Source organism: Aquila chrysaetos, chromosome 19, assembly GCF_900496995.4.
Source record: "Aquila chrysaetos chrysaetos chromosome 19, bAquChr1.4, whole genome shotgun sequence".
Taxonomy (NCBI): Eukaryota; Metazoa; Chordata; class Aves; order Accipitriformes; family Accipitridae; genus Aquila; species Aquila chrysaetos.
In genome coordinates, this window is record NC_044022.1 from 8534527 (window position 1) to 8560907 (window position 26381).

The 26381-nt window shown below is 41.9% G+C and overlaps 1 protein-coding gene across 1 annotated transcript in view; it reads left to right on the plus strand.

Moving 5' to 3' along the window:
- CRYL1 (crystallin lambda 1) overlaps window positions 1-23193 on the plus strand; it is a 60325-nt gene extending 37132 nt beyond the window's left edge. The window contains exons 6-8 of the mRNA XM_030042653.2: window positions 3779-3884; window positions 18846-18952; window positions 20982-23193. Of these exons, the coding sequence (XP_029898513.1) occupies window positions 3779-3884; window positions 18846-18952; window positions 20982-21095 (327 nt within the window). The 3' untranslated portion in view covers window positions 21096-23193. The remainder of the gene's footprint in view (window positions 1-3778; window positions 3885-18845; window positions 18953-20981) is intronic.
- Window positions 23194-26381: the final 3188 nt, after the last annotated feature.

The window sequence follows — 26381 nt, forward strand, 5'->3', positions numbered from 1 at the left end:
AGGGTGCCATGGAAGAAGGAAGACAAAAGCCAGCAAAGTAAGGAGGTGTGAATTGTGTGGGACAACAAGTTTCTCAAACATGATGAAATGGAAAGAGATGGAGCTGGTAGAGGGATCTAGGAGAAAAGTCATATGCTCAAAATGACAGGACTGGAGTAAGATCTCATCAGGGTGTGGATCGAAGTGATTTGATTAAAGTGATAGTGAAGAGAAGGGTGTAACAAGTGCTGCTGAGAGAGAATGCATATATTAGTGGCAATCAGAAAAAAAAAATACTGGATTTGGGAGATACAGAGGGTGAAGTGGCAAATTTGGAGACAAGAAAGTATGTGGTCCAGGAGGGAGTGGAGTCCAAAATAACTCTATAGACAGACTGGAGTGAGTAGGAGAACGTGATGAATTGGTAGTATCAGAAAAAGTAAGATTTTTTTTTTTTTGGCCATGTGACATTTAATATGATTACAAACCAAGTCAGTGACAGAAATTGCGATGTGGGTGTGACTCACGGATGTAAAGACTGTTGATTAAAACCAAGGAGGTTGGGTCAGGGCGTAAAGGTGGAGACTGCAGAACCACCACAGGTTTTTGGAAAGGAAAAAAGCGTCCCTGCATAGTGAGAAGCACTAATAAAATACCAAAGAAGCATTAGGACAATACTGTGGCATTACAGGAGATTAAAATCTCCAGGAAGATGAGATTGTGGTATATAAATGGTGTCATAAGAAGTGTGGAGGATCCTGAACTAGTTTAGATCTTGAAGTTTGACTGGCCATTGGGGTCACTGAGGATTTTGGTGGAATTTATTTTAAATTAAGATCTTAATTTTGTAGCTGTGAAAGCTTCTGGTGAACTCTAACACACTTTCTCTTCCCTCTGACAAGTGCTCGAGGGGAATGCTTGCAAGAAGGGTTACCCAGGGTGAAGAGGATGAAAAATCCCCTTGGGAAGATTGTTTCACACCTAGACTTAATGAAACTGGGTTGGAACTCTTTCTTGTTTACTTCTTAGCATAAACACAGATCCTTGTGGAAGATACCTTGCTGACCTTACACCCATCCTGCTGAATCATTCCACCAATTTATGATCTTAACACAGTGGGAGTAGGGTTATTCCCTAGGGGAGGATGGTCTAACTTGTTTCTCACTTATGCATTTTTCATTTCTGAAGAGAAAAAGTAAAACACTTTCCTTTATGAGGGTCTATGTGACAAGGAGAAACTGAGCTCACACGTATAGAATAATATATTCCTCAAATGGAGGGATCTGTCATGTTTTCCTTCTGGTAGCAGCAATTTTTGCCTTTTAGCAGCTGCTAAAGTCAAAAGCTATAGTCAAAAGGCCAAGAGCAAAGCACTCTATCTCGTGATTCTGAAGGTACCTGGTCTTCAGATGTCAGTACCAAAGCTGAGGACTACAGTATCAAAAGAAGTAAATCAGTTTTTAATTTGAAAATTAATTTGCAATGATTCTGAAGTGTTTCAAGAGCCTATTAACTCTTTAATGTTATCTTTACAGTTTTTAACTGTTGCTGTGTTTCAATGCATGTCTGGAACTTGTGGTTAATCTTTTGTCCACAAATCCATGTCAACCAGGAAAAAAAAAAATCACTCATCAAGCACAGCTTTACCAGCATAACTCATTGTTTGGCTGAAGCACTCCCAACAGAAGAGTGCTTTTGTTGACTTTGCTGATGTTGTTCAGAGAAGTTGTGTTGCCATGTCAGGGGAAAAAACTGTCACAGAACGTACGGTGGCTGTGTTAGTTACACTGATGCTGGTCTGTAATCTGAATGCTGTCTGAGGTTTGCATTAGTCCTGTCTTTATGCAGACCTTCTTGTCTGCCTCGAGATGCTTTACCATACCTATGCCTTACCTTTAAATTGAAGAAAATAATGCTTCCTTATCCCTGCCATTTTATGTCTAATTAAATTGTTACCAGAGCTGTGTGTACCATATATGGTGGGTAGATCTTAGTAACTACATTATCATTTCCTTTTCAAGATAGAGTTCAAAAGCCACCTGCAACAGGGATTCAGCCAGGCTTGGTTTTGGTGGGAGCAGTGCTTACCAACAGATTGAGACTTGAGGTTGAGTCTTATAAAAGGCTCTATTTAAGCCTGAGATAATGAAACTTGATGTCTGTGGCAAGCTGTAGAAGTTATGTTGGTCCTTGGCTTATCATTTTCTTTTTAAGTAACAGTAGATGATATAGTTGATGAACACAGGGAAGACACTGTGGGTGGGATTCCACTCGCTTAAGATGGGAGTTCTACAATGTAAATACTGGTATCCAAGCTCCTTAGTCATCTTTCAGTCAGTGAGGAGAATTAGGCCCTTTTAGGACACAACTCATCTATTCTAGATGCTTTAGGACACTGATTTCTTTTTTCTCCCTGGTGATTATAGAGTCTAAATGTCTAGCTCAGATGTCAATGTCTACAAGTCAGGAGAGCTGTCCTGCAGGTCTGTAACTCTAGCTGATCACTGTGATATGAAGGAGGATTCAGACAGGGCCCTGTGAGAGGGAAAGTTAACAGAAAAAGACCTGCCTTTGGCCAAGCAGATGAGTATACCTACTTGTATTCTGCAGCTTAAAGGGACTTGTGGAGAAAGAGGCACTGAGGAGGGGAGAGCACCTCACGGTAGGGTGAGAAGACAAATGAGAAGCAGTTCAGCATCTCTTCCACCTTCTCAACCAGAAGAAAATGTTTTTATGTCTCTGGGAATAAAGACGACAATTTCCTGAAACCAGGCTTTATCTGATGGAAGTGGTTAGAACAGGTCTTAGTTCATTCATATCTTTCTGGTAGGTGGAAAACAACCTCATATGATAAATATTATTCTTCTCAACTAAATCTGTTAAGCTAATGAACTGTAACTCTTTTTTTTTTTTTTTTTTTTTTACAAGCCGTCGTGTGCTTGCCCTAACCTGATGGGGGCGTTGGCTTTCTGGTAAATGACAGCATGTGGGTGGAACAGCAGTGCCCAACTTTTAACAGGAGAAATGCTTCATTTTGCATGCTCCGTATCCTGCCAGCTCTGAGATGTGAGGCTGGCAATGACTCGAGAACCTGGGCAGGTTGAGGCTGGATAGGTTGAATGTGCAATGGGTTTTGTGAAAGGGAGTGGCAGCTGCATTGCCTGCATGTTTAGTCCCAGCCTTGTTTGCAGGTGCCCTCGGGAGCAGTACCCACTGCTGTGCCCCTGTTCTGCCAGTTGTGACTGCCCAAAAATCCAAAATTAAGAGAATGTGAAGGGAGGTGTTAAAAGGGCTGGTATAGTACTTTGACTTGGTATAAACTCTTTCGGTCATGCGCTATTAAGAGTGTCACGTTTGCTCTGTGTTCTCTGATTCTCAGTTTCTGAGATAAAAGTATGTTTGTTAACATAAACAGCTCAATTTAGTTTTATTCCATGACTTATTGTAAGTAGTGTCAGGCAAATTAGGGTGTACAAATAGTATATATTGTATGAAAAACTGTATTAATCTAAAAATTTAAAAATAAGTTACTGTCAAAGTGTATCAATGTGTATTTGGATTATGAAGTACAGCAATCCTAGAGATGTGAATGAGTGTTTATACTGAACCATAGGAAGGCTTGCATAATAGATGGACATTTCTGACAAACAGTTGTGTTTCTGTTTGCAAGCTAACTGCTGTTTCTAGCCTTAGTTTTTATAACTACTTTAATTTTTTAATTATATACAAGGAGCAGGCAATTTTGCATTAAAACCAAACATTCACAAATCTTCCTTCCTGTTCTACTTTTGCCACTTAGGAAGGACTAATATCTCCTACTGATCTAGACCTTGTAATGTCTGATGGATTGGGAATGCGATATGCATTTATTGGACCTCTGGAAACCATGCATCTTAATGCAGAAGGTAGGTAGTTTAAAATTATGTGAATGTGAAGGGAAGGCTTACATGACACAAGACTCTGGAAATGTTATATAACAAACCAAGTTAGGATTGCTGCAGCTATGACTCGTCTCTCTCTTTGCTGTAATGATAAGAAAAGGAAAATTTATCTAAAACTTGAGGTTGGATGGAAGGAAATGGATATTGAGTATCCTGTTGTAAGTAATCAGGTGAAAGATGACAAATCATTGAAACGCCAGCTGTGTACTTTGTTTTTTCCAAGATTTGTCCCAGTGCTTTGCAAACCTTGCTGTACCCATCTGATAATCAAGTGTCAACAGAAACTCACTTTCTGTAGATGAGTGTGCTTTTTTGGGTTGTCTTTTTTTTTTTTCTTCTCCAGAATTTGTAGCAAAGGCTCAGTGTAAGTATCACTGGAGCTGGCTTGCTTTAAGCTGGCTTAGATCCTGAGTGAAATAAAATTGCTTCTGTCTGCAAAATACTGTGCATACAAACTTGACTTGACAAAGCAGTCAAGTAACAGTTCAACATCTGTCTTGCATAATCAAGACAGATTTTTAGATGTTTTTGGAATAGTATACATGAATCCCAGCTAAATAAAAAGTCAATTGCATAAAATGAAATAAAAATTACAGATCAGGGTTACAAAGGTTTGAGCAATGAATTTAACAAAACATGAAAACTTCAAGAAGTTAAGATCAACTAAATATATTTTTAGATCTTTATGTTATGGGCTGTGTCTTTTATTGTTTTGTATGGTCTCTGCCATGGTACATGGGCCCTGCTCCATTACAGGATCTTTTAGGCACTACTGCAATGCCTAATAAGAAAATAAAAATAAGAAACCAAGATCATAAAGTATCAGTGTGCAATTACAAGTGTTATTTTATGTCTACTTCTTGGTTAGTTACTTGGCAGAAACTTCTGTCTCTTAAGGCTGACGAAGCAATTTTGACATAAATGTGGAATTGTGGATCTTCCACCAGAGCCTTTCAGCTGTCAGTTTGGTTGTATATCAGTAAAATAAATGTCACAAAGTGTTTGCCTTTGTGCATTGTTAGGTAACAACATCCATCCTCTAAATAGAGGCTCCTTTCTAAAGGTTTCCCTCTTCTGATCTATTAATATCTGTCAGTTTCCAGTCCTCCCTCTAGTGATTTTGGACTTGGTCAGTATAAACCATATATATTCTTTACACAGAACAGAACAGGTGCACAGCAATTTACCTGGAGTCTTGCAGGCCAGGGTTGTCCAGTCCTGCCCCCATCACTCTGCTAAACTGCCATGCCATCCTCTGCAGGAACTGTCCATGCACTGGGTCTTCTGTTAGAGTAACTTGGTTTGGTTTTAATAGAGGCAGTTAAGCAAAATGCTTGTTAATACCAAAAAATTTTTAATCCCTTTTAGAGATCAAATCATACTTGTGAATCCTTTTTTTAATCCATGTTTTAGACTCCTTAATTCTAAAATTTAATTTTAAAATAATGTTTACTTGAGATTAATGGAATCGTATAAGTCATCTGGGCTGGTTTTGATGCTCTTCCTGGAGTGCCCTCTGGCATGTTCCATCATGATCCAGCTTAGCTTCCTTCCTCCCATCAAGAAGTAGTCATTGTTACAAAAACATTTCTGGAATTTCCTATCTCAAACCAGTTTTAGGTAACATATGCAACTGGTAGGTTGCTTATTTATGACAGAGATTATCCAGCTTCTGGATTTAATGCTACCTTCTGTTAGGAATTTTAGTATTCCAGATCAGAGGAAGAAAAATTATGAAGTATAATCCAAGAGACTGATAAACTGGAAGAGTAGTCTTGTGGTGGGCTTGCAAAATACCAAACCAAAATATACCTGTAGAGTTATTTTAACATTATAAAATCTTCTTAATTAAAAATAACCCTAAAATAACACAATTAGTACACTTGTGGACTGCTCCACTTATGCAGAAGCACCTTGTCGGCTTGTTCAATAACTTGGATCATGAGAAGTATTGCTTCACTCCTGATCTTGCATTGTCTCTGAGTCTAGAGCTGCTCCTCTTTATGTGCTGGCAGGCTGACTCAGGCTGTTGCTCTCATCAGGGACAGTTTAAATTAAAATTGCTGATGTCAGGACACATGATGACTTACGGTCGTAGTTTGTACCAGTGCCAACTTCTCTTTGGTTGCCCAGTATTGCTTCACATAATACGGAATAGTGTGGACTTCCTCTTGATAGCCCAGGAAAACCTGCTCTGGTGCATTGTACTAATAGTGTCTGGTTTTTATTGATGGAGGGAAATGGAGATAGAGATAAGAGCCCCCCTCTATCCTGTTTGTTAGCCTGTCTAGCAGCTTCACCAACTTCACAGCAGCTTTCTTTACAGCCATAAGGTGTTAATCACCCACAATCCTAAACTCTCTGCTAATCAGTGAGGAAGGATGTTGGGGATGCAGGAAGCACATGAGAGAAAAATTGTGTTATTTGTGGGAGATGCAGGAAGATGAAGTTTTTGGGGGTTTCTTTGTTGGGGTTTTTGTTTGTTTTGTAAGAGTGTTGTGATATTTTTGTTTGGTTTTGAATAAAGAGTATTATTCCAACGATTTTTTTCTGAGATCAGTGTTACTTCTTTCCCTGTGGGATGCATACATCAAGATCCTCCCATGAACTTCCTATGTGCTAATGCCAGGTTTCCCCTGTGTTAGTTCTTTTGTCCTTTCTTTCATATTCATAAATGGTCCTACCAAGAGCTGTTATCCAGGCCACTTTAGATAACCTGTTGATCCATGCATGAATATTAGGAATTTTGAATATATGGCAGCGAGCCAACAGCCTTGAACATGGAATAAAATGACAGCGTCAAGTCACGAAAAGGAGCAGAAGCAGCAACAGCAATTGGAGAACTGAATTGCAACAGAGAGGAAGGAAACCCCTTTGGGGGGAAAAAAGCATGTCCAAATTGCATAATATTATAATGTTTATTGTTGGTAAATAAAATTAACATTGGTTTCAGTAAGATCTGTATTTTGAGTCTGTCATCTTATGATTTCACCTGGCAGCATTGCAACAAATGCTGTTAAGTCTTTTACAAGGAACATCAATAGACTGCACTAGAGTAATTTTACCCATTTACTTATCGTGGGATTACGTCAGCAGACACAATGTCCCTCCTGTATATGGACCTGGCTGTCTGTGAATATACTGAAGATGATCCAGCCTCAGTAAGATTGTATCTCCTGAATCTCTTGTTTCTTGAACTGTGAGCTGCTTTTAAGCCCTTGCAAAAAATCATCTGTAAAACCAGAGGCTAGACTATTGCATACTATGTTTTACGTGTTTGCAGCAGAAGTTCTTCATATATATTTCACAATTGGCTGTCTTAGATCAGTTAATTTATTAGTGGGTTATTTAGTGAGCTATAACTGGAATTTAATCTTGATCTAAACTACTAGTATTAGCAGAAGAGCTGGAGAGGGGCAGGTTGAAGGTTCTTTGTTGCTATTTTCTTTCCTGCATTTATAAAAACACCATTCTAGGATCATATTCTACCTATTACTCACTGTGGTATTCGTACAGGTGTCTACAGGAGTTGTGTGGAAATTGGGGCTGATGTATGGTCCCTATAATGTAAATGCAAATACCTGGTAACCTAGGAATGAGTCTTCATGATCAAAATTGTATTTCTCTTACTGGAAGTGGGAATGCTTGCTTATTGTAGAAGCACCTGCCAGATTAATTGGTTTTGGATGGTAGGAGCAGAATGATTGTGCTGTATGAAAAGCACAAAACAAGGAGAGGGGCAATCATAAGCCATGGTTCAAAGGAAGGAGATTTTTCTTGTCTGGCTAGGCAAAACATAGCCAAGCATGTTTTTTAACAATTACTGTAGGCAGGCATGCTGGCTGGTTCAAAAGCAGAGATTATTTTCATTGCTATGGCTGCTGCTTTAATGCTGCCATATAGGGAGCAAACCAAGCTTTAACCCAGTTCAGGAGCTTTTGTACCACAAGCTAGTAAGAAGGCGTGAGAATCTCTACGTTAAGGTGGTAAAATCTAAGAAAAGGAAGATTACTTCTGTTTCTGTCCAACCTACGTGTTATGTTTTGGATAATAAAATATCTCAACGTAATTCAGGAATACTTGTAAGAGGGTACTACTGAGATGAAATATCACAGTGGTACATAATCAGACAAAAACATTCTTTCATGAACCCACCAGTTCATGCATGTTTACACACATTCAATTAATTTCCCAATAGGCTGAAGAAAGCAGTTTATAGTCCTATAACTGTTGTTTGCCTCTATGCAGCTGCAGGGCTTTTCTGTATGACAAAGTTTGTGTGCAGTAAGCAAAAGTGTGAATTTTTCAACATACTGGCTGCTGTGCACCAGTTTCCTTCTATGGACACTTAGGTGTAAAGTGGTTCCCTCCACCTTCTGAAAGGAGCACATGACTTTGCACAGGAATTCTTAATGCTTTACTGCTCAAGTCATTATAGATGTGTCTAAAGAACACATCTTGGTACATCCTTCTCCCTTGTACTAGTGAAAGAATGTGTATGGTCACCAAGTGGCTCAGGCTGAGGAATTCATCCCAGATTTGAAACTGATCTAATAAAAGAAGTGGTTCATATTAACTCAGTTTAATTCCTTGATCCAGCTCACAGCAGCCCTGCACAAATATTTGTGCAATGCTGTTGAGATGGTAACACAGGTACAGTGAGAATAAAACTTTTTTTGGTGCTACCACTGTCTTAGGGTAGTTGAAAGTATTCATGCAACTGCAGTCTTAAGTGAATTCATCTGGGAATTAATGCAGAGTAGCAAGTGTCCTGTGAATTCACACCCTAACTAAGAACATGCATCTGTGTTCAGACACCCTTGATGAAGATAGGATTACATTTAGAAAGTTTTCCTTGGAGCTGTAATGTCTGGTAATGTAATCCCTCTGTCAGCAAAACAAAGAGGTTGGGACTTTTTTTCTCTGAACATAATCTAACCATGACAGATTCCACTGTGATGTTCCTGAAATATGCCCCTTCTTTTCTGTTCTCATCTGTGCTCATCTTCAGTCTTACCAAGTGCAGCCTCTTCTTAGATTTTTACCGGCTAAAATCAACTCCACCCCAGTCTTTTCAGATTGTTGATGCTATTGCATCAGTGGCTTGACCATCTCGCCTACTCTTTTTGAGTCATTACAGTATCTTACTATGCTGCTCATCAGGTTCAAAGTCATCAAGTTAATACTCGGTATTGTGAGACACCCTCTGTCTTTGGTGTTTTCCCTGTCCTTGCCCGTAACACTTGCTCCTGTCTCTTGTTTTCTCTCACAAGCATCTGAGTGCCTTCCTCCTTTTGCCCCATGTGTAGTGTCCTTGCCAGACTGGTTTACCAAGTTTGCTTGCTTGCATCCTTCAGCCCTCATGGCTGTCTCATGAAGAGGAAGCAATGAGACTTAGCATACAAGAAGCTAAGATACTTGAAGACACTTACATACTATAATGCATGAATGTACTCCATTTTATACTGTCATGTTCTCCCTTCTTTTTTCCTACTACTCCCATCACCTTTATGTTTATCAACCTCACTTGTGAAGAGGTCCTCTCAGGGCAGTGGAGCATTTTATGCATGCTTCTAAGCTAAATATCTGTCCTGAGTTCCTTTTACTTCATCAGTGCCTCGTTTATCTTGATGATGCAACTAGAGGCTTTTCGCCGATACCCATGTTTGCACCACACCAGTGCAAGTCCTTCGGGTAAGGACCTGCAAACCCAAAGTGTAGTTATGTGAACAAATTCTTGTGGGACAGTTCATTAGCTATTTTGGGAACTGCCTGGACTCTCATTGAAGTTAAATAAGCAGCACCTTATTCTTCCTTTGTTGGTGGTTTAAAGAGCCTTGCATTTCCTACATACATATGGGCAGCTAAAGAGCCTTGAATCAATGCCCTCGTGTAGCTTGTGATAACATGTTCCTGTAACTATTCTGTACAAGTCAGAAATGCTGAGTGGGTTTGGGACTTTCAAGGAAGATAGAGTATTCCCCTTTTCATCTCTATAATCCTATATCCACTGCTCCCTTAGAACATTTTACTCATTCCTCTTCTTCCACACTCCGCCATAGTTGTAAACATGTGGTGGAAGGAAGATTCAGGGAACTCCTACCTTCCCTGGAGGTATTTCTGTTCTGTATTCATGGTTCTCAGGTGCCTGCTGCAACATCTGCCTTCTCCCACAGCCTCTTCTCTCCAACATTCATGAGGTGAGCGTGCAAGGAAGATGGAGGTTTAGAAAGGGAGCCAACAAAGCACACAGACAAGAGGAAGCTATTGTCATTCCTGTGCTGCGAGTCGATTCCCCTCTTTCTCTGTCCCACATGCATCTTGTGTCATTCTTTTTCTCCAGCTGGAGATAGTGGGGCACAGTGTGGGCACAGCAACTGGATGCAAGGAGAGAGATTGATTGTTTTTAACAGCTCCATTTGCCATCTTCTTCCTGTTTCTCCAGCTCCCTGGTGCTGCTCTATCTGTCTCACACTGTTTACGGATGCTAATTCTTCCAGCTTAAGCTGCTCCTGAGGCAGTATCAACAAGGATTAAAGTTAAAGTGATTCTGTCATTTGTTTTCCATCTTCTTCGCTATGCTCCAGTGAAGTGCTCTTCTCATCCACATTTGCAATAATAGCCCTGACCTTTGAACCAAAGGACTCCTAAGTCTAAAGGCCTGGAGTCAAATATTTGCCAATGTTGAGTTTGCAGTTGAAAAGCAAAGTGATTTTTCCAGCAGTGTTCCCCATTGCTCAAGTGCCTTCTTGAGGCTTGCAGCATAGGGTTGATCTTGATTACTGAAACCAAGTTAAAGATTGCACTAGTCTCCACTGACATTTCACATTGGGAGTGTGTCTTGGTTTCGGCTGAGATAGAGTTAATTTTCTTCTTAGTAGCTGGTATAGTGTGGTTTGGATTTAATGTGAGAATGATGTTGATAACACACTGATGTTTTAGTTGTTGCTGAGTAGCGCTTATCCTAAGTTAAGGATTTTTCAGTTTCCCATGCTCTGCCAGCAAGCAGGTGTACAAGAAGCTGGGAGGGAGCGAAACCGAGACAGCTGACACAAAATATCCAAAGGGATATTCCATACCATAGGACATCATGCTCAGTATATAAACTGTAGGGAGTTGGCTGGGAGGGACAGATCGCTGCTCGGCCATCGGTCAGCGGGTGGTGAGCAATTGCATTGTGCATCACTTGTCTTTTCTTGGATTTTGTGGTTTTTTAATTTTATTTTATTAATTTCATTTTCATTACAATTATTATTATATTTTATTATTGTTAGTATTACATTTTATTTTACTTTAGTTGTTAAATTGTTCTTATCTCAACCCACAAGTTTTACTTTTTTTTTCCAATTCTCCTCCCCATCCTACTGGGAGGTGGGGGAGTGAGCGAGCAGGTGCATGGTGCGTAGTTGCTGGGTGGGCTTAAGCCACGACAGAGTGCTATCCTGAGTTAGCTATTCTGAAATTATTATTTTTTTAATCTTTGAGTGAGATCATATGTATATTCTAACTTTTGGTGTATTTCCCTAACTTGAACCTTGAAAGATTTTGCAGTGTCCACCCCCTGCTTGGCATGCAGCATACATGCCTGCATGTTGCCATTTCAGCCACAATGTTTGTGGAATGATTACTGAAAGTGACTTATCGATATGACACCCCCCGCCCCCATCAGGGGAAGGTCAACCTCCAGGGTGGAATACAGTGGACACGTAAAGAATCGGTTCCATGGTAGTTCCCTAAGCAACATAACCTGCAACTTTAGATGTTAGCATCACCAGGGCAGCTTGGTGTGCTGACTCCAAAAAGTAACACGGAGGGTGGAGCGGAGTGGAGACGCCGCGGCCAGGCTCTGTGATTGCAGGGGTAGGGAACTGGAACGATAGGAACAAGAACAGTTGGTCCCTGCATTGGATCCACTGAAGCAAGGAAGTAAAATAATGGGGGTTCTGTCAGCCTAATGCCCTACTTTTGGTTTATATCACATATGCCCAGTTCTGGGAAACTGACATGTAACAAACATCATGTCCTTTGGGTGAACTTTGCTCATTATAATATCATTATAATACCAAAACACACCTCCATCCCAAAAGCTACCCACCTCCAAGGTGCAACCACCCCCCCATGGAGCATGCGCTCTGAATTTATTCTAGCATATACCTTTAAAAGCAAAGCGAGAGAACTTTATACCAATCAAAGTAAAGGTATGTATGACTAGAGTCACTCAAGCTCCACGTAAAGGGAAAAATAGTATAAAAAGACCCCAAAAGAGGAAGACTGTTAGGGAAGATACCATCATAGACAAGTCAGAAGGACATCGCTGACTTGTGGGACCAGTCGACGGGCTGAGCCTCTCTTCCCCCCCCCCCATAGGGACACCTATTGGGTGAGATTCAAACACTTGGCTGTACCGAGTGCTTCCCCAGGAAGCTTAGAGATCTCTATATATAGAGTCGCTTTCTTTTTTGATTTTGCGTGCTGTGTTCAATATTTGCACGTGCTTTGCAGACAGTGTATTTATCACCTGCAATCCAAAAGAACCTGTACTGTTACCCATTAATGCAACAATGTTGAGATCAGCTATACTAATGCTACTGCTCTTCTCTGGACCCATAACTTTTTTTCTTACCTTTTCCTGTTTTGCTGACTTTGCATAAGGCTTCTTTTCATTCACACATTGCAGGCAGTGAGTGAATTGTATTACCCAACCTGCATTTGGCATGTCTGTGTTGCATTGATGAGCTACACCCACCCAGAAATTGTTCTGATTCATTCAAGCTGTAGATGAGCTGCTAGTAGGAGCTCAATTTCCAGGACTAGCTGGCTGAGTGAGCTTTGAAGGCCATCTCCAGCTCAGGAATTCACATTGACCAGTGTCCTGGTTTCAGCTGGGATAGAGTTAATTGTCTTCCTAGTAGCTGGTACGGTGCTATGTTTTGAGTTCAGTATGAGAAGAATGTTGGTAACACTGATGTTTTTAGTTGTTGCTAAGTAATGTTTAGTCTAAATTCAAGGATTTTTCACCTTCTCATGCCCAGCCAGCGAGAAAGCTGGAGGGGCACAAGAAGTTGGGAGGGCACACAGCCAGGGCAGCTGACCCAAACTGGCCAATGGGGTATTCCATACCATGTGATGTCATGTCCAGTATGTAAACTGGGGGGAGTGGGAGGCGGGGGGATCGCTGCTCGGGGACTAACTGGGTGTCGATCAGCAGGTGGTGATCAGTTGCACTGTGCATCATTTGTATATTCCAATCCTTTTATTATTACTGTTGTCATTTTATTAGTGTTATCATTATCATTATTAGTCTCTTCTGTTCTATTAAACTGTTCTTATCTCAACCCACGAGTTTTACTTCTTTTCCCAATTTTCTCCCCCATCCCACTGGGGGCGGGGTGGGCAGTGAGTGAGCGGCTGCGTGGTGCTTAGTTGCTGGCTGGGGTTAAACCACAATAGAGAGGTAGATGTATCAGCCACTTCCAAGCATTCAGCTTTCCCAAAATACTAATGTTATCTCTTTAGATCAAGACTTGTGAAAAAGATTTCTGGCACAGAGTCTTCTCTTCTACCTTCTCCTGACTGTACCAAAATCAAAACTACTCAGATCTATGGTATTATTACACAAGCTTACCAGGTGGTTGAGAGGTTCCCCTCAGGTACTTTTCAAAAGTACCCCTTGGTACTTTTGGAAAAGTACCAAACCCAAACTATTTGGCACTGGTCTAGGTGTCATAGACCTGTGTCAGCAGGATAAGCACCAGAATAACTGGTAACAGACACTGCTCTGTTTAGCATTCCTTCCATCGCCAGTTGCTCATGTGGATTTGCTTGAATTGCCATATTTCACTGAATTGCCGTATTTCACTGAATTGCCATTTTTGATTTTGTGATTGTCCAGCTGGCAACAGCTGCTGCCAGCAGCTGTGAGTTAGTAAGTGTACCCAAGTCCACATAGTTCTGCACTCTTCAGCCTCAGTCATTTCTACTTCTACATCTGGGAACTTCACGCATGATGTTGTGTGATGTGGGGGCAAACTTTTTGCTCAGACTCCTCACTGGTAAAAGAAAAAGCTCACGTGAGCAAGGTGAAATGTAAAGATCATCGTCTTGTGGTTGGTGCATGAGTCCCATGCCGAATTGTCTTGGGTTCCCAAGATTACTCATGTGGATAGTATATCCCCTGTGGGTTGATCTGGGTTGGCTTCAGGTGCCAAAGTCTGTGAGCCCAGCTGTTAAGATGTAATAGGCAAGCACTTACGCTAATGACAGGGTATGGCCAGTAAACCCTGATAACCAGTGGTCCTTTCCAGAGTGTTTATGGAGGCGGATGGTCTCTGCTTTATTCCCTCAGTGAAGAGACAGGATCATATCACAGCCTGTTCCACATCCCACAGTAATGCTTCTCTTCCTGAATCTCACTTCCTGCCAGTGATGTTTTGGAGCCCACTGGGTAATTTGAAGGTTTCTGGCTGTGTGTCAATCAAGAAAAGTGAGCAAAATACTAAATTTACGTATAATTAGAGCACCAGTATACCTTTATGACCAGCTGACCTCCCTTTTTGTGTTGGAGAAGGCCAGAACATGCCGGAATGTGTTCTAGAAACACATATGCTCCATGGGTAGATAACACAAGAGAACAGGCTGGATAAATGCTGATTGGCACACTCCTGGCACCAAATATAGGTTCAAGCTACTTAACAAGGCTGCTGGTTTTCTCACGGCCTCCTTTCTTCTGATGCTGGAGAATGTTTCCAGTCCATTTTTTAAGAGAGTTGAATACTCTCAAATCTCTCCACATTGCTCTCATGCAATGGAGATGTTCTCCTGTTCTGTCCTTTCAGTTGTTTATCTGATCGTCGTCATGACTTCAGGGTGCTAATTTCTTAAAGGAAATTGAATACTTCCTTGAGCATTTGTGCTTTGAAAGTTCTTCTGTCTTTGGTCCAGAAACAAGAGTGTTCTCCATACTCTTACTGGCCTCAGAGGCCTTTTGGAAACCTGTACTTCAGCGATTTCAGGCGTGTTAAGCAGTGTAAGTGTTGTAGTTTATGGTTCATAGCTGCCAGTAGTCAGAGGTTTTCATTCATTTATCCACCTTTCAACCTCAACCATCTAGGGTTAGACAGGTGTGACTTGCCTGGTATTGATATCACACAGTATTGCATTCCAGGGAACTGTCTACAAGCTGTTCAGGAAAAGAGACTGCTTAATGACTCTTGACCTGAGTTGCATTCTTTTGTGTGGTTGTCAGGCCACCTCACTTACATTTCCGGCATTTTGTGGTTGGATAAGACCGTGAGCACTTCAGGTTCATGCTTCTTGGTCTGTACGATCTCCTGAGTCTTTGTGAAAGAGTTGGTGACGGTAAGTGCTTGCCTTTCTCTTCTGCATCTTTCTCCTCTTTGCTTTGATAATTAGCTAATAATAAGAGAGTTAAGGATGCAAATTCTTCAGTCTCTAAGGTTCTCAGAAAAGGAAGATTGTTACAAGCTTTTAGTGGATATCCAGAACTTCCCTTCTCAGATCTAGGGTGTTCATCAGGATAATCACATTCTTGATCGCGTCGGCTTGCTTACTGCCAGACAAGCATTGCTCATTTACTGTTGTGGTGCAGCTCATGACTTCTTGATTGATGTACAGTGGGAAAGGCTGCCTTATCCTTTCTTGATTATGTGGTAGTTAATAGCACTAAAAAGTCTACTAGATGTATATGTCTGGCTAAATGACCGATTTCTCTTTTTGGTGCATGTATCATTCCAGTTCCTCTCTAGTGCCTCAACAATAATTTTTTTTAAATTCCTACTGGAGCTGATGGAAGCTCGACCTTTTTGTAATTCAGCCAAGGTCTACTTGACTCCCATTTTACCCATTATTACCAGTTAGCTGGTTCTCAGGTTCTCTGACCACATGTTTTTTAAGATGTTCACAGCAGGGTCAGCTCTGAGATCAGACCAAGCTGCTCAGGGTTTCATCCAGTCTTGAAAACCCCCAGAGACTGCACAACCTCTGTGGGCAACCTGTGCCAGTGGTCGAGTATCCAGTCTGAACCTCTCGTTTCAAATTATGCCTATTGTCTCTTGCCCTCCTGCCGTGCAACAACTGTAAAGAGCCTGTCTCCGTCTACTCGGTGATCTCCCTTGAGGCACTGGGGAGCTGCTGTTAGGTCCCCCTCAAAGTCCTTTCTGCTCCAGGCTGAGCAAGCCTAGCTCCCCCAGCCTCTCCTCACAGGGCAAGTGCTCCAGGCCCTACCATTTTGGTGGCCTCTGCTGAAGTTGCTGCGGTTTGTCCATGTCTTTCTTGTACTGGGGAATCCCAAACTGAATGCAGTATTCTGGATGCAGCCTACTGAGTGCTGAGTAAAGGGGGTTAATCACTTCCTTCAGTCTGCTGGCTGTGTTGTTAACACAGCCCAGGATGTTGCTGGCCCTCTTTGCTGCCAGAGCACACTGTTGGTTCATGTTCAGCTTGCTGCCTCCCATGACCAGGAGTTCTTGGGGTTCACAAGCCTGTGTTGTTGCAAGGAGCTCGTCCTTCTAAGGTGCAGGATTCTTGCATTTGTCCTTGTCAGATTTTTTAAGGTTTTGTATTCGCTCATTCCTCCAGCCTGTCTAAGGGCAGCCCAGCCCTCCAATGTATTAGCTGGTCCATCCCCCTCCGCCTCCCACCCCCACCCAATTTGGTGTCATTCACAGACTTTATGAGCAAGTGCTGTTAAGCAGTACAGATCTTAGGATAGATTCCTGCAGTACTCCACTTTCACTGGCCTCCAGGTAGAGTACAACCCATTAACCACTACCTCTGAGCCTGAGTATCCAACCCATTTTTTGTCTGTCTAGTTGTCCAGGCATGTAGACCTTAATGTCCTAACTTTGATACAAGAATATCATGGCAGACAGTGTCAAATGCCCTTATAAAGTTGAGGTAAATGATATCCACTACTTTCCTATTTTCCACAAATCCAGTGATTTTATCACAGAAGGCAACAAGGTCAATCAGACATGATTTACACCCTGGTGTACCCATTGGTGACTACATGCTGACTGTCACAATCACTTTCTTCTTATTCCTGTGCCCAGGAATTTGTTTCAAGAGGACTTGCTCCTTGATTTTCTTAGGGACAGAAGTGAGATTGATTGGCCTGTAGTACCCTGGATTGTTCTCTTGACCTTTTCTGAAGATGGGTGCAATATTTGCCTTCAGTCATCTGGAGATCTCAAATGATGACATGATGCATTGACTGGCATGATTTTTACGATACAATAGAAAGCATCCTTGCAAGGGCATGGGCCATTTCTCTCATAACGTTGGATACAGTCTGTCACGTCCCATGGGCTCAGGTGGGGCTGAGTTCTTGCAGGTAGTCACTGACTGGATCATCTGCTGCTGCTGCTAACTCTTCCTCCTTGAACCCTACCCCTAAGCACAGAGGTATAGGAGACCTTGTCAGTGAAGACTGAAGCAAAGAAAGCAATGAGGAACTCTGCTTTACCTGTTTCTCCTGTCACTAAATCACCCACTCATTCAGCAACAAGCCCACACTTTCTTGTTCAGCCTTCTATTACTAATGTAACAGTGGAAGTCCTTCTTGTTGCCCTTGACATCCTGGCAAAGTCTCAACTGGACCTGAGCTTTGGCTTTCCTAACACCATGCCTAGGCAGTGTTTTTAAATTTCTTCTTTACAGCCTCTCTCTGCTTCCACCTCCTGTATGCTGCCTTTTTGCACTGGAGCTCATCCAAGCCAATCTCTTGATACATTTACTTGTCATCCTGAATATCAGGATGGACTGTTCTTGCCCTTGGAGGATGCTGTCCTTTACTGACCTCTCCACTGATGCTGACCCACAAGCTCTCACCCAGCCGGTCACCCATCCCACAGAATAGCCCATACATCTGAGCTGCTCCTTTACAGAGATAGCACACCCCCTCCTTGTCTTTCCTGCTTGTCTTTCCTGAAGTGTGTATCTGCACTCCACTTGTGAGAGCCATCCCATCACACCTCAGTTGCTCCAGCAATGTTGTAGTTGTGTGACCACACATGGAGCTGTTATTTCCCCTGCTGGTTTCCCAGGCTGCACACATTTGTGCACATACACTAGAGGTGGACTCCTTCTGCCTTTTTTTGTACTTTGTTGAGGTTTCTCTTGTACCTGTTACTCTGTACTCTTTTCTTTCCACCCCGGTACACCCCTTCCTCACTTGACTATGGGTTGTATTCTCACTTTTCCAGTGTTCCTAATATAAAGCTTTTCTCACCAGATTGGCCAGGTTTTTGACAAAGATGCTTTTTCTCTACTTTGTCAGGTGGATGCAGTCTCCCCCTAGCAGCGCTCAACTGTCAAAGAGGGTCCTGTGGTCATAAAAGCCAAATCCCTGTCACTAACCCCAGTTGCAGTACAAGGTGTTGATCTGCAAGATCCATCTGTTCCTCCTTAACCCTTTCTCCTTCACTGGAGGCCACCTGGCTCTCCATGCCTTTGACCCTTTCCCCCCAAGCCATGTTGCTCTTGATACACTCCAGGTCAATCAATAAAAATAATAACAGGAATGCTTCAACTGATATGACATATACCAAACAGGAGGAGAGGAGAGGTGAGAGCACTCTCCTTGTGGCCGGGGAAGCTTTCTGGTCTCAAGTAACAAAGCGCAAGTATATCCATGGTTGTGTACTACACCCCTCACATAGCATTGCCTGCTGGTATGTAACATTAATTGGTTTTGCAATGAAGGCATGTCTTAAATGATTTTTCCATGAACCTTAATGGAAATGTGGTGGATAGAGTCTGTTTTTTCTTCATGACAATTAGGTGTCTTAGGCATAAGAGCACACCTTTTTTTGGACTCTGATATAAGACAGTGCTTAAGCACAGGCAGCCTTTCTGAACTTAAGTAGGAACTTCTGTTGAGATGTAATTTTTTGCTCTTATTTTTAGGTATTTCAAATTATTGCGAAAGATACCGTGAAGGTATGAGACTTGTTCTGAACACCTTTGGACCAGTTCCAGAATTTTCAGGTGAAATTGAGCAGAAAATCAGTCAGGTAAATACGGAGTTGATAAATGCAGTGACATGCAGAACAAAGAATGTTGGCTTTTATTTTAACATTTGTACCATTTCAGTTTACTCTTAGAGGTATCTGTAGTCTGTATTTGTTGTGTGAATGTGTACTTTAAACGAAAAGATCAGGACAATGCGTTTAAGTCCCTTACCAAAGCACTTTGACATACATCAAGGGAAAGTGATTTAGCAGCTGAGTAACATTATTATGAGACAGAGTCGTCAGCTGCTAGCAGCTATGGGTCATTGACAAATCCTCCACGCTATTTCTTACCACTTCTGTCCTGTGTCCTCTGCCATAATATGCACAGCTCCAAGCTTCCTTTCCTACATGACTTTTCTCCCCGTGTCTTCCTTCTACTCCATCTTCCTGCATAAACCATGTAGCTTTTTTCTTCTGGGTGTTCTTTTTCTTGTTTTTGTATACTTTACAAACTAGAGCTCCAGTCTGTAATGCGTGCAAATAAGCATGTGAGCAGTCCAGTAAGGTTACTTACATGTTTAAAGATAAGATGTGTTTAAGTGCTATGCTGGATTGGGACCTAGTTTGTCTGTTAACATTTCGAAGCCCACAATTTGTTTATGCTTGCTATATAAGCTATTTTGTATGGCCATAGGAATTAACTGAAGTATTGTCATTTCCTAACTCTTGCCTTTTCATAGTTGCCTTTTTTAATGCTTCACTAAAGAACACGTGTAGGTGTTGAATTGTTCCTGATCAGCTGGCAGAGATTAATTCCAAATATGGAGGCAGTCCATCTGGAAGATAGGATCTTTGTTCCTATTTATGTTGATGCAATTTCAACATCAGCTATGTTAGAAAGGAAAGAGGTTCTTTTATGCTTAAACAACATAGACTGCTTATAATAACAGTCAATAATAATTGTGGAGTTATTCATGATTAGAAGCTTTTAATTGATACAAAACAGTTTGGGTTTCTTTATAGAAAGCTGGATTCCGCTTCAGCCTCTGTTTCTGTGTCCCTTTATTATCTTCAGTCTTCAATGCCAAAGATGCGCTTGCAAGAATCCTCTCTTAAGAGTAAAACATTAAACATTTCTTATCTTACTCCTCTGTCCCTCCCCCTGATTTTTTTCTGGAGTGACTGCAGCATGCTAGTCATTGGTAGCAGGTTTTACCCAGTTTCTCAACACTTGCCTTTTAAACCCCAGGTGCTATTTTGGCAAAGATGACCTTGTGATCTCTACCTGCATTCTCAAAACAGCTTTTTTTCTTTGAAAGAAAATCTGGTACAATGTACTATCTGGCCAGAGCTTACTACCTCTTGTTCTCCTTTCAGTGATACATTTAACTTGCACTTCTAAGACAAATTTGTGCACTCAGAAATACTTCTTTTTTTTCCCCCGTTTTGTTTTAAATATCATTTTTGCGTGCTAACTTGTTCAGACTTCTACCTTTGTTTCCTCAAATAGTACTGTACTTTCTCTTCCCCATATTCCAATAAACAACAAAAATCATAATTCTGGGTTTGTTATGTGTCTTCCCCTGTCATTTTGATTATAACTGGCACTCCTAAGATAAAATGTTTTTAATAAACATGGTATCCCTCATTACATTTATTAGGAGCCAGAAGAGAGATCACAGTTTTAAATACACACACACAGGAATTTAGTTTAGAGCATGTTTTCAGCCACAGAAATGACCAGGTTGCCTCCTTCCTACTTAATAAAAGGTTATTATCAAGGAGACTAGACAGTGGCTGTGTAGGGCAAACCGAGAGAAGAGGCTGATGCTTTATTGTTTCTGTAGGCAGCTTCATTGCCACATTCAGGCCAACCTTCTCCAAGTGGGAGCACTTTTCTTCTCGTACAGGTTAGCTCATTTCCAGTCACCCATGTAAAGAATTAGTGGCCTATTGCTTGTGATAGACTAAATTACAGTTTGCGTGGATGATTACTTGGTGGTCTGATGCAGAAAAAGCAGGAAAATAATGCTGGTGAGAAACTTTACTCGGAACGTGAGATTTAATCATCTTAAATTTTCTGTTCCAGGCAATGTCTGAAAAAATTCCGGTTGTTCCAAAAGTCCTGGATGCCAGAAGAAAACGGAGAGATGAATATCTCACTGGTCTTGCCAAACTGAAAAAACAAATGAAATCTGACTGAAGTGTACCTTGTCTAACAGGAGAGACCAAGTGAAGAGCAGATCTTCATAAAAAGTAGAAATTTTTGGTCATGCAGAAGAGGAGACTGAATGTGCAACCAACGATCTGCACAAACGTAGAGACCAGTGAAACATTTGGTCCAAAATTGTTGTGATGTAATTCAAGAATAACTGAAAACAGTTATTTAAAAGTTCAGTTAAAATTTATCAAATTACTATATATATGCATTAGATGTTTAAGCATTAAGTAGCTTTAGCAATATTAATATTGTGCAATGCTGGAACACAATCATGTTTTAAATAATGCATTTTTCAGCTTGCTTAGGAGTTCAGTGCTTGAACAATATTTGCTTATGCAGGGATCTGAAATAGGCAAACATTAGCTGTTTGTCACTGGAGAAAATAAGCCCTCACCCGCCAGTCACTGTGAGAGCGAGGTTAATTTGTAAGGCACTGACTGTAGATAGGAGAAGGTTGTATTGAGCAAAGAGTAGATTCACTGGCCAGTGAGTTGAGACCTCAACAGCAGTAAGGGTCACTTCACCTTATATCTGTAACTGTTCCACAATGTAGGGGAAAGAATTACTCCTCCTTTTCCTCCCTTTGGCACTTCTGTACCTGTATGATGATCTAAATGTGAGTAAATAGAGAAGAATTCCCCCCTCATCCCCTATCCCTGGTTCTGTAAGACTTACCAGAGACCTGCTCGGTCTTTTAAGACCATGCACTTGATACCCCATGGCTTTGCCCCCAGCTTAAGTGAGATGTTTGATGCTGGCCGTTGGCATTACTGCATAAATATGTGCCCCATTTTAAGGCTTGTCTATGAGAAGTAAGAGATTTTTATTTAATAGCTAGTTTGGGAGACAGTATGGTGTAGTGTATTGGTCTGGACTTTCTTCCAGGTTATGCCATGACCGTCTGAGTGATCTTGAGAAGCCAGTTCACCTCTCTGTTGCCGTGTCTATTTTGTACATTATCTGAAGCAAGGGCTGCTCCTTTAGGACTCAGCTGTAGTGAATGTAACAGCCATAGCTGAAGCGACCCCAGGTATCTGCTGTTTTGCTCCCCTACAGAGGGAAAGATGCAGTGGCGTAGATGTAGCCTTTATGCTTTACTGCTGCCCTTCCTACAGGAGACACAACATCTCCTCCGCGTACGTGGACGCAGTATACACCTGGAAGTAGTAATATCCTCAGCTGCTTGCACTGGCGTGTTTCGGTCCACGGCAGACAAAGTGTTATTATGAATTTATGTACCCTATAATATAGTTGGACTTTGATCTTAGGTGGAACCTTGGGGCATTATAGTTATGCAGATAGAATAACTTGAAACAGTGCATTGCACCCACCCTGCTTGAGTTAAGCATTTCTCAATTTGTGCTAACTGGTCATGTAACTTCAGTCACAGCACAGATGCAGGTTTTAAGCTGTCATTTTCCTAATGCTCTTGTTTTTCACAGAGGGTGCAGCACACTAACGGGTTGCTGAAACTTAATTGGTTACCATTTTGAGCTGAACAGCAGGTATGTTTGCGTGAACATACGAATACCACTTATTTCTGCTTAGGTCACAGTAAGAGACCTAAGATAAATTGTATCACTTGACACAAATGGTGGGCCAAGAACACATCTCAATGTGAATCATGGGATGGGAGGCATAATGCAGAGGTTGTCCTATGCTCCTTTATAATCAGTGGAGAGAAAGGAAAATTTGTAAGCTCAGTTTGTTTTAACCCAATATAGACCTAAAATTGTCAGTTTCTTTGACTGCTTTTTACTGCCACAGTGACTGGCTCAACCTGCATTTAGACATCTGAAGTTGGGGAGGTCAGTCCTCACTCCTGATGCCTTATTAAGCAATAGCAAATAATTATGGGGCTGATTTCCTTGTGTTTTTGTATTTCAGACAAGGCCGTAGAAGGTTCCAAATACTTTCAGGGTTAGACCTGTTTTGCTATGAGCATATGACATTGTCATAACTAATTAGCTTGCATTGCTTCTGTTTATTCTGAGATCTTTTAAAACTCGATCATGTCATCAAATATTTGCCTCCACCTTTATTATTTGTTTATGAATAAAATATTTTAATGAGGAAAGTACTAACTTCTGTGCTCCAGTGTGATACTCTAGTGGTAGCGCTACATAACATGTTTAGAAACTGGTGCCCTGGTAGAATAATCTGTGGAAGTCAGTGGGGGTAAATAGGCAAGAAATAATGTGCACTCTCCTATAGTTCACGTGTTGGCGACCAGTTGCTGCAGACATGGGGCCCTGCCGTGAGGGAATGACTTTCTGTGGGGGGAGAGGTACTCTGGAGAGTGCCAGAGCACTTCTGTGCGGTGAGCGGCTCCTCCGCAGGGTCTGGCATACACCAAAGCTTGCCTTGGGGCATCAGTTCCCACCCAGGTTCACAGCTACAAGCTAGGGGGGAGATGCTTGACAAAAATTGTATTTTAGCTGACATTTGCTTAGGATTTGAAGCACACAAAATTATTAGTTGGTAAATGCAACAACAACTGGAAAGCATTAGGAAAAGGTAGCTAAAGGAATGAGATGGGCTCTGGTCATCCCAGGGGCCTGCACCCTGTTCGCAATTAATCCCCTTTACTCATCAGTCGTTAGACGGTGTCCGAGTCCTGAGCCCAGCTTGGGGCTCCCAGTACGAGACAGACACTGGACAAATGGTAGGGGAGGCCCCTGAGGTGGTCGGGCTGGAGCAGTGGTCCTGCGAGGGGAGGCTGGGGGAGCTGGGCTGGTTCAGCCTGGAGCAGAGACGGCTTCGGGGGGACCTGACAGCAGCCCCCAGTGCCTGTGGGGAGCTCATCGAGGAGGTGGAGCCGGGCTCCTTAAATTGGGGCTGGGTGAGAAGATAGAGACGGCGGACGCAAGTTGAAACGCAAGAGTTTCAGCCTGGGTGAAAGGAGACACTTTTTCCCCCACGAGCGTAGTCAGGGGGGGGGCACAGGCTGCCCGCAGGGGCGGTGCGGTCTCCGTCCTTGGAGGTTCTCAGGTCTCGACTGGATGAAGCCGAGTGGCCTGGGCTGACCTCGGAGCTGAGCCTGCTCCGAGCAGGAGGGTCCGCCAGAGACCTCCCGTGCTCCCTCCCGGCCTGCATTAGCCCGATGCCAAATTTTGTTTGATTTTGGCCTGTTCTGTATCACAAATGTTGCTCTGGCTTAACTCAATTAACTCCAAAGAACGTATATAGATAAGTTCAAATTGTCGCATACGTTGAGAGGACTTTTTAACCTAAATTGTACATGAAATTTAGGATGGTGTGACTGGATGTAAATAAATCTGCATTCCGGTTTTTACTTGCATTTTCCTGGGCAGATTAACAAAATATCATTAAATTGTCACAACTTTTCACATAGAAAAAATTCCTTACAGAAAAGTCTGACCCACCAAAAGTCTCATGTTGTTGGTCCGCAGGGGCCACCCCTCCTGGTGACGGATAAATGCTGCATTCACCTTATTCAGCATCTCCACTGCTCGGGGCTGCTGGCAGGAACAGGGTTTGCCAGGAGGGGAGCGTTCCCCTCTCTCTCTCTCTCCCTTTTCACTATTTTCCTTTACTTCTCCCTCTTGGTTCTCGGCTTCTCATAATAGTCCATCACTAACTTCTCCCAGGGTATTTAGCTGACAATTTGGACAGAACTGCTAATAGGTTTGCTAATTGGACAGTGAAGAATCCCTTCTGGGGAGCGACTAGTGAGAGCTGAACTGCTTGTAAAATACAAATCCCAATTCCGTTGAACTAATTGGTTTAATTATTTTCTTCAAAGTTGTCTTATTCCTTTTATCCCATTACTTTTTTTCCTCAAATGCAATAGGCTTCTTGTGATGGATTGCACCTGGTATTTTATGAGGACTCTTTCGGAATTAACACCAGCAGTCCTACAAAGTTGCAGAACTACCACAGATATGGTCAAATATTTATCTTGTTTGATTGTCGGCAGAAGAAGCAGTAGTTGCTTGAACATTCAGTATTTTATGGTAAACTATGAGATATTTTGGAATAATTTATCTTGTGGTTTCTTTTTTACACGATTGCATATTTGAAAATTCTGTATTATTTTTAATGAAGTTACACCTATAGACTTTTCTAAATCCCTCTGTTGCACTGTGTTTTTCTCTGTTTTACCAATTTGATATTTATTATTTTCCTTATTATGTGTACTTTACTATTGCTTACTGCTGCTTACTGGAAGCGGAGTCCAGCGTGTTCATACCAAAGCCTTTGATTTAATGCTATTGGAAATCAAACCACCTATTATGTGCAAGATAAGGAAGAAAGGGCAGATGCAGGGAAATACTCACCTGCTTCACTGAGGGAAGTCCAGTATCTCTGTTTCCTAAATCTCTGAGTGTAATGGAAGTAGTTTGCAGCTTGCAAAGCAGCCATGCGAATTTACTTTCCTTATTCCGTAGTTATTCTTCTGTTCAGTCATGATAATAGTTTGAAAGTTAAAATGTGAGTATTTTCTGATTGCCATATTATCCAGTCGGAATGGTATTAAGAAATTGCATTATCCTATCTATACCATCTTTTAGGCAAAAAATGAACTGTGCTTCATTAGGGAAGCAGGATAGCGCTTGTGGTGCTCGTTATAAAAACAGAAAAAATCATTTTGAGACAAAACGATGTCATCGCCAGCCTCAGTTTCTCAAAAGAAAGATGAGATATGCTGCCAGTGCCTATATAGTTACATGTAGGATTGCATTGCCACGGTATGGAGTTACAGAAAGGTCTTTGAGAACATGTAACTGTGGTACCCTTGCAGATACGGAGATAGGGAGGACAGGAGCCCTCCGTGAGAAGAGGAGCCTGGCAGATGTGAACCTAGCAATTAGTGTACGTGTCAGTAGGAAAAACAAATGGTCTTTTGCTTTCAACAGCCTATCAGGCCCAAAGGGAATGTTTCACAAATTAATTTGGATCTAGTTAGAGTGTAAATGAATACATTTGCTCTAGCTGCAGGCTCATCTGCTCCCAGTCCCCCAAGCTCCAGTCATGCTGGCAGGGTAGCCCTCCTCTGGCCTGTGCCTTCCATTTTGTGTGTGTGTGCGGGTGCCTGTGCACGTGCTGATGCAAATTGGTCAAAGTGAGTGGAAAGACAAAAACTGATCCCAGGGGAAAACTCACAGTTGATTTGGTAAGGCTTTGTGTTGAGCCAACAGCCAAGGATTTCTTTCTGTTCTTTTCTGTGATTTCAGAAAGAGAAAGGAATTCCTCCCTTCAGCATGTTATTCAGAGTTCAGTGGTGATGCAGTTTTGAGCACACCG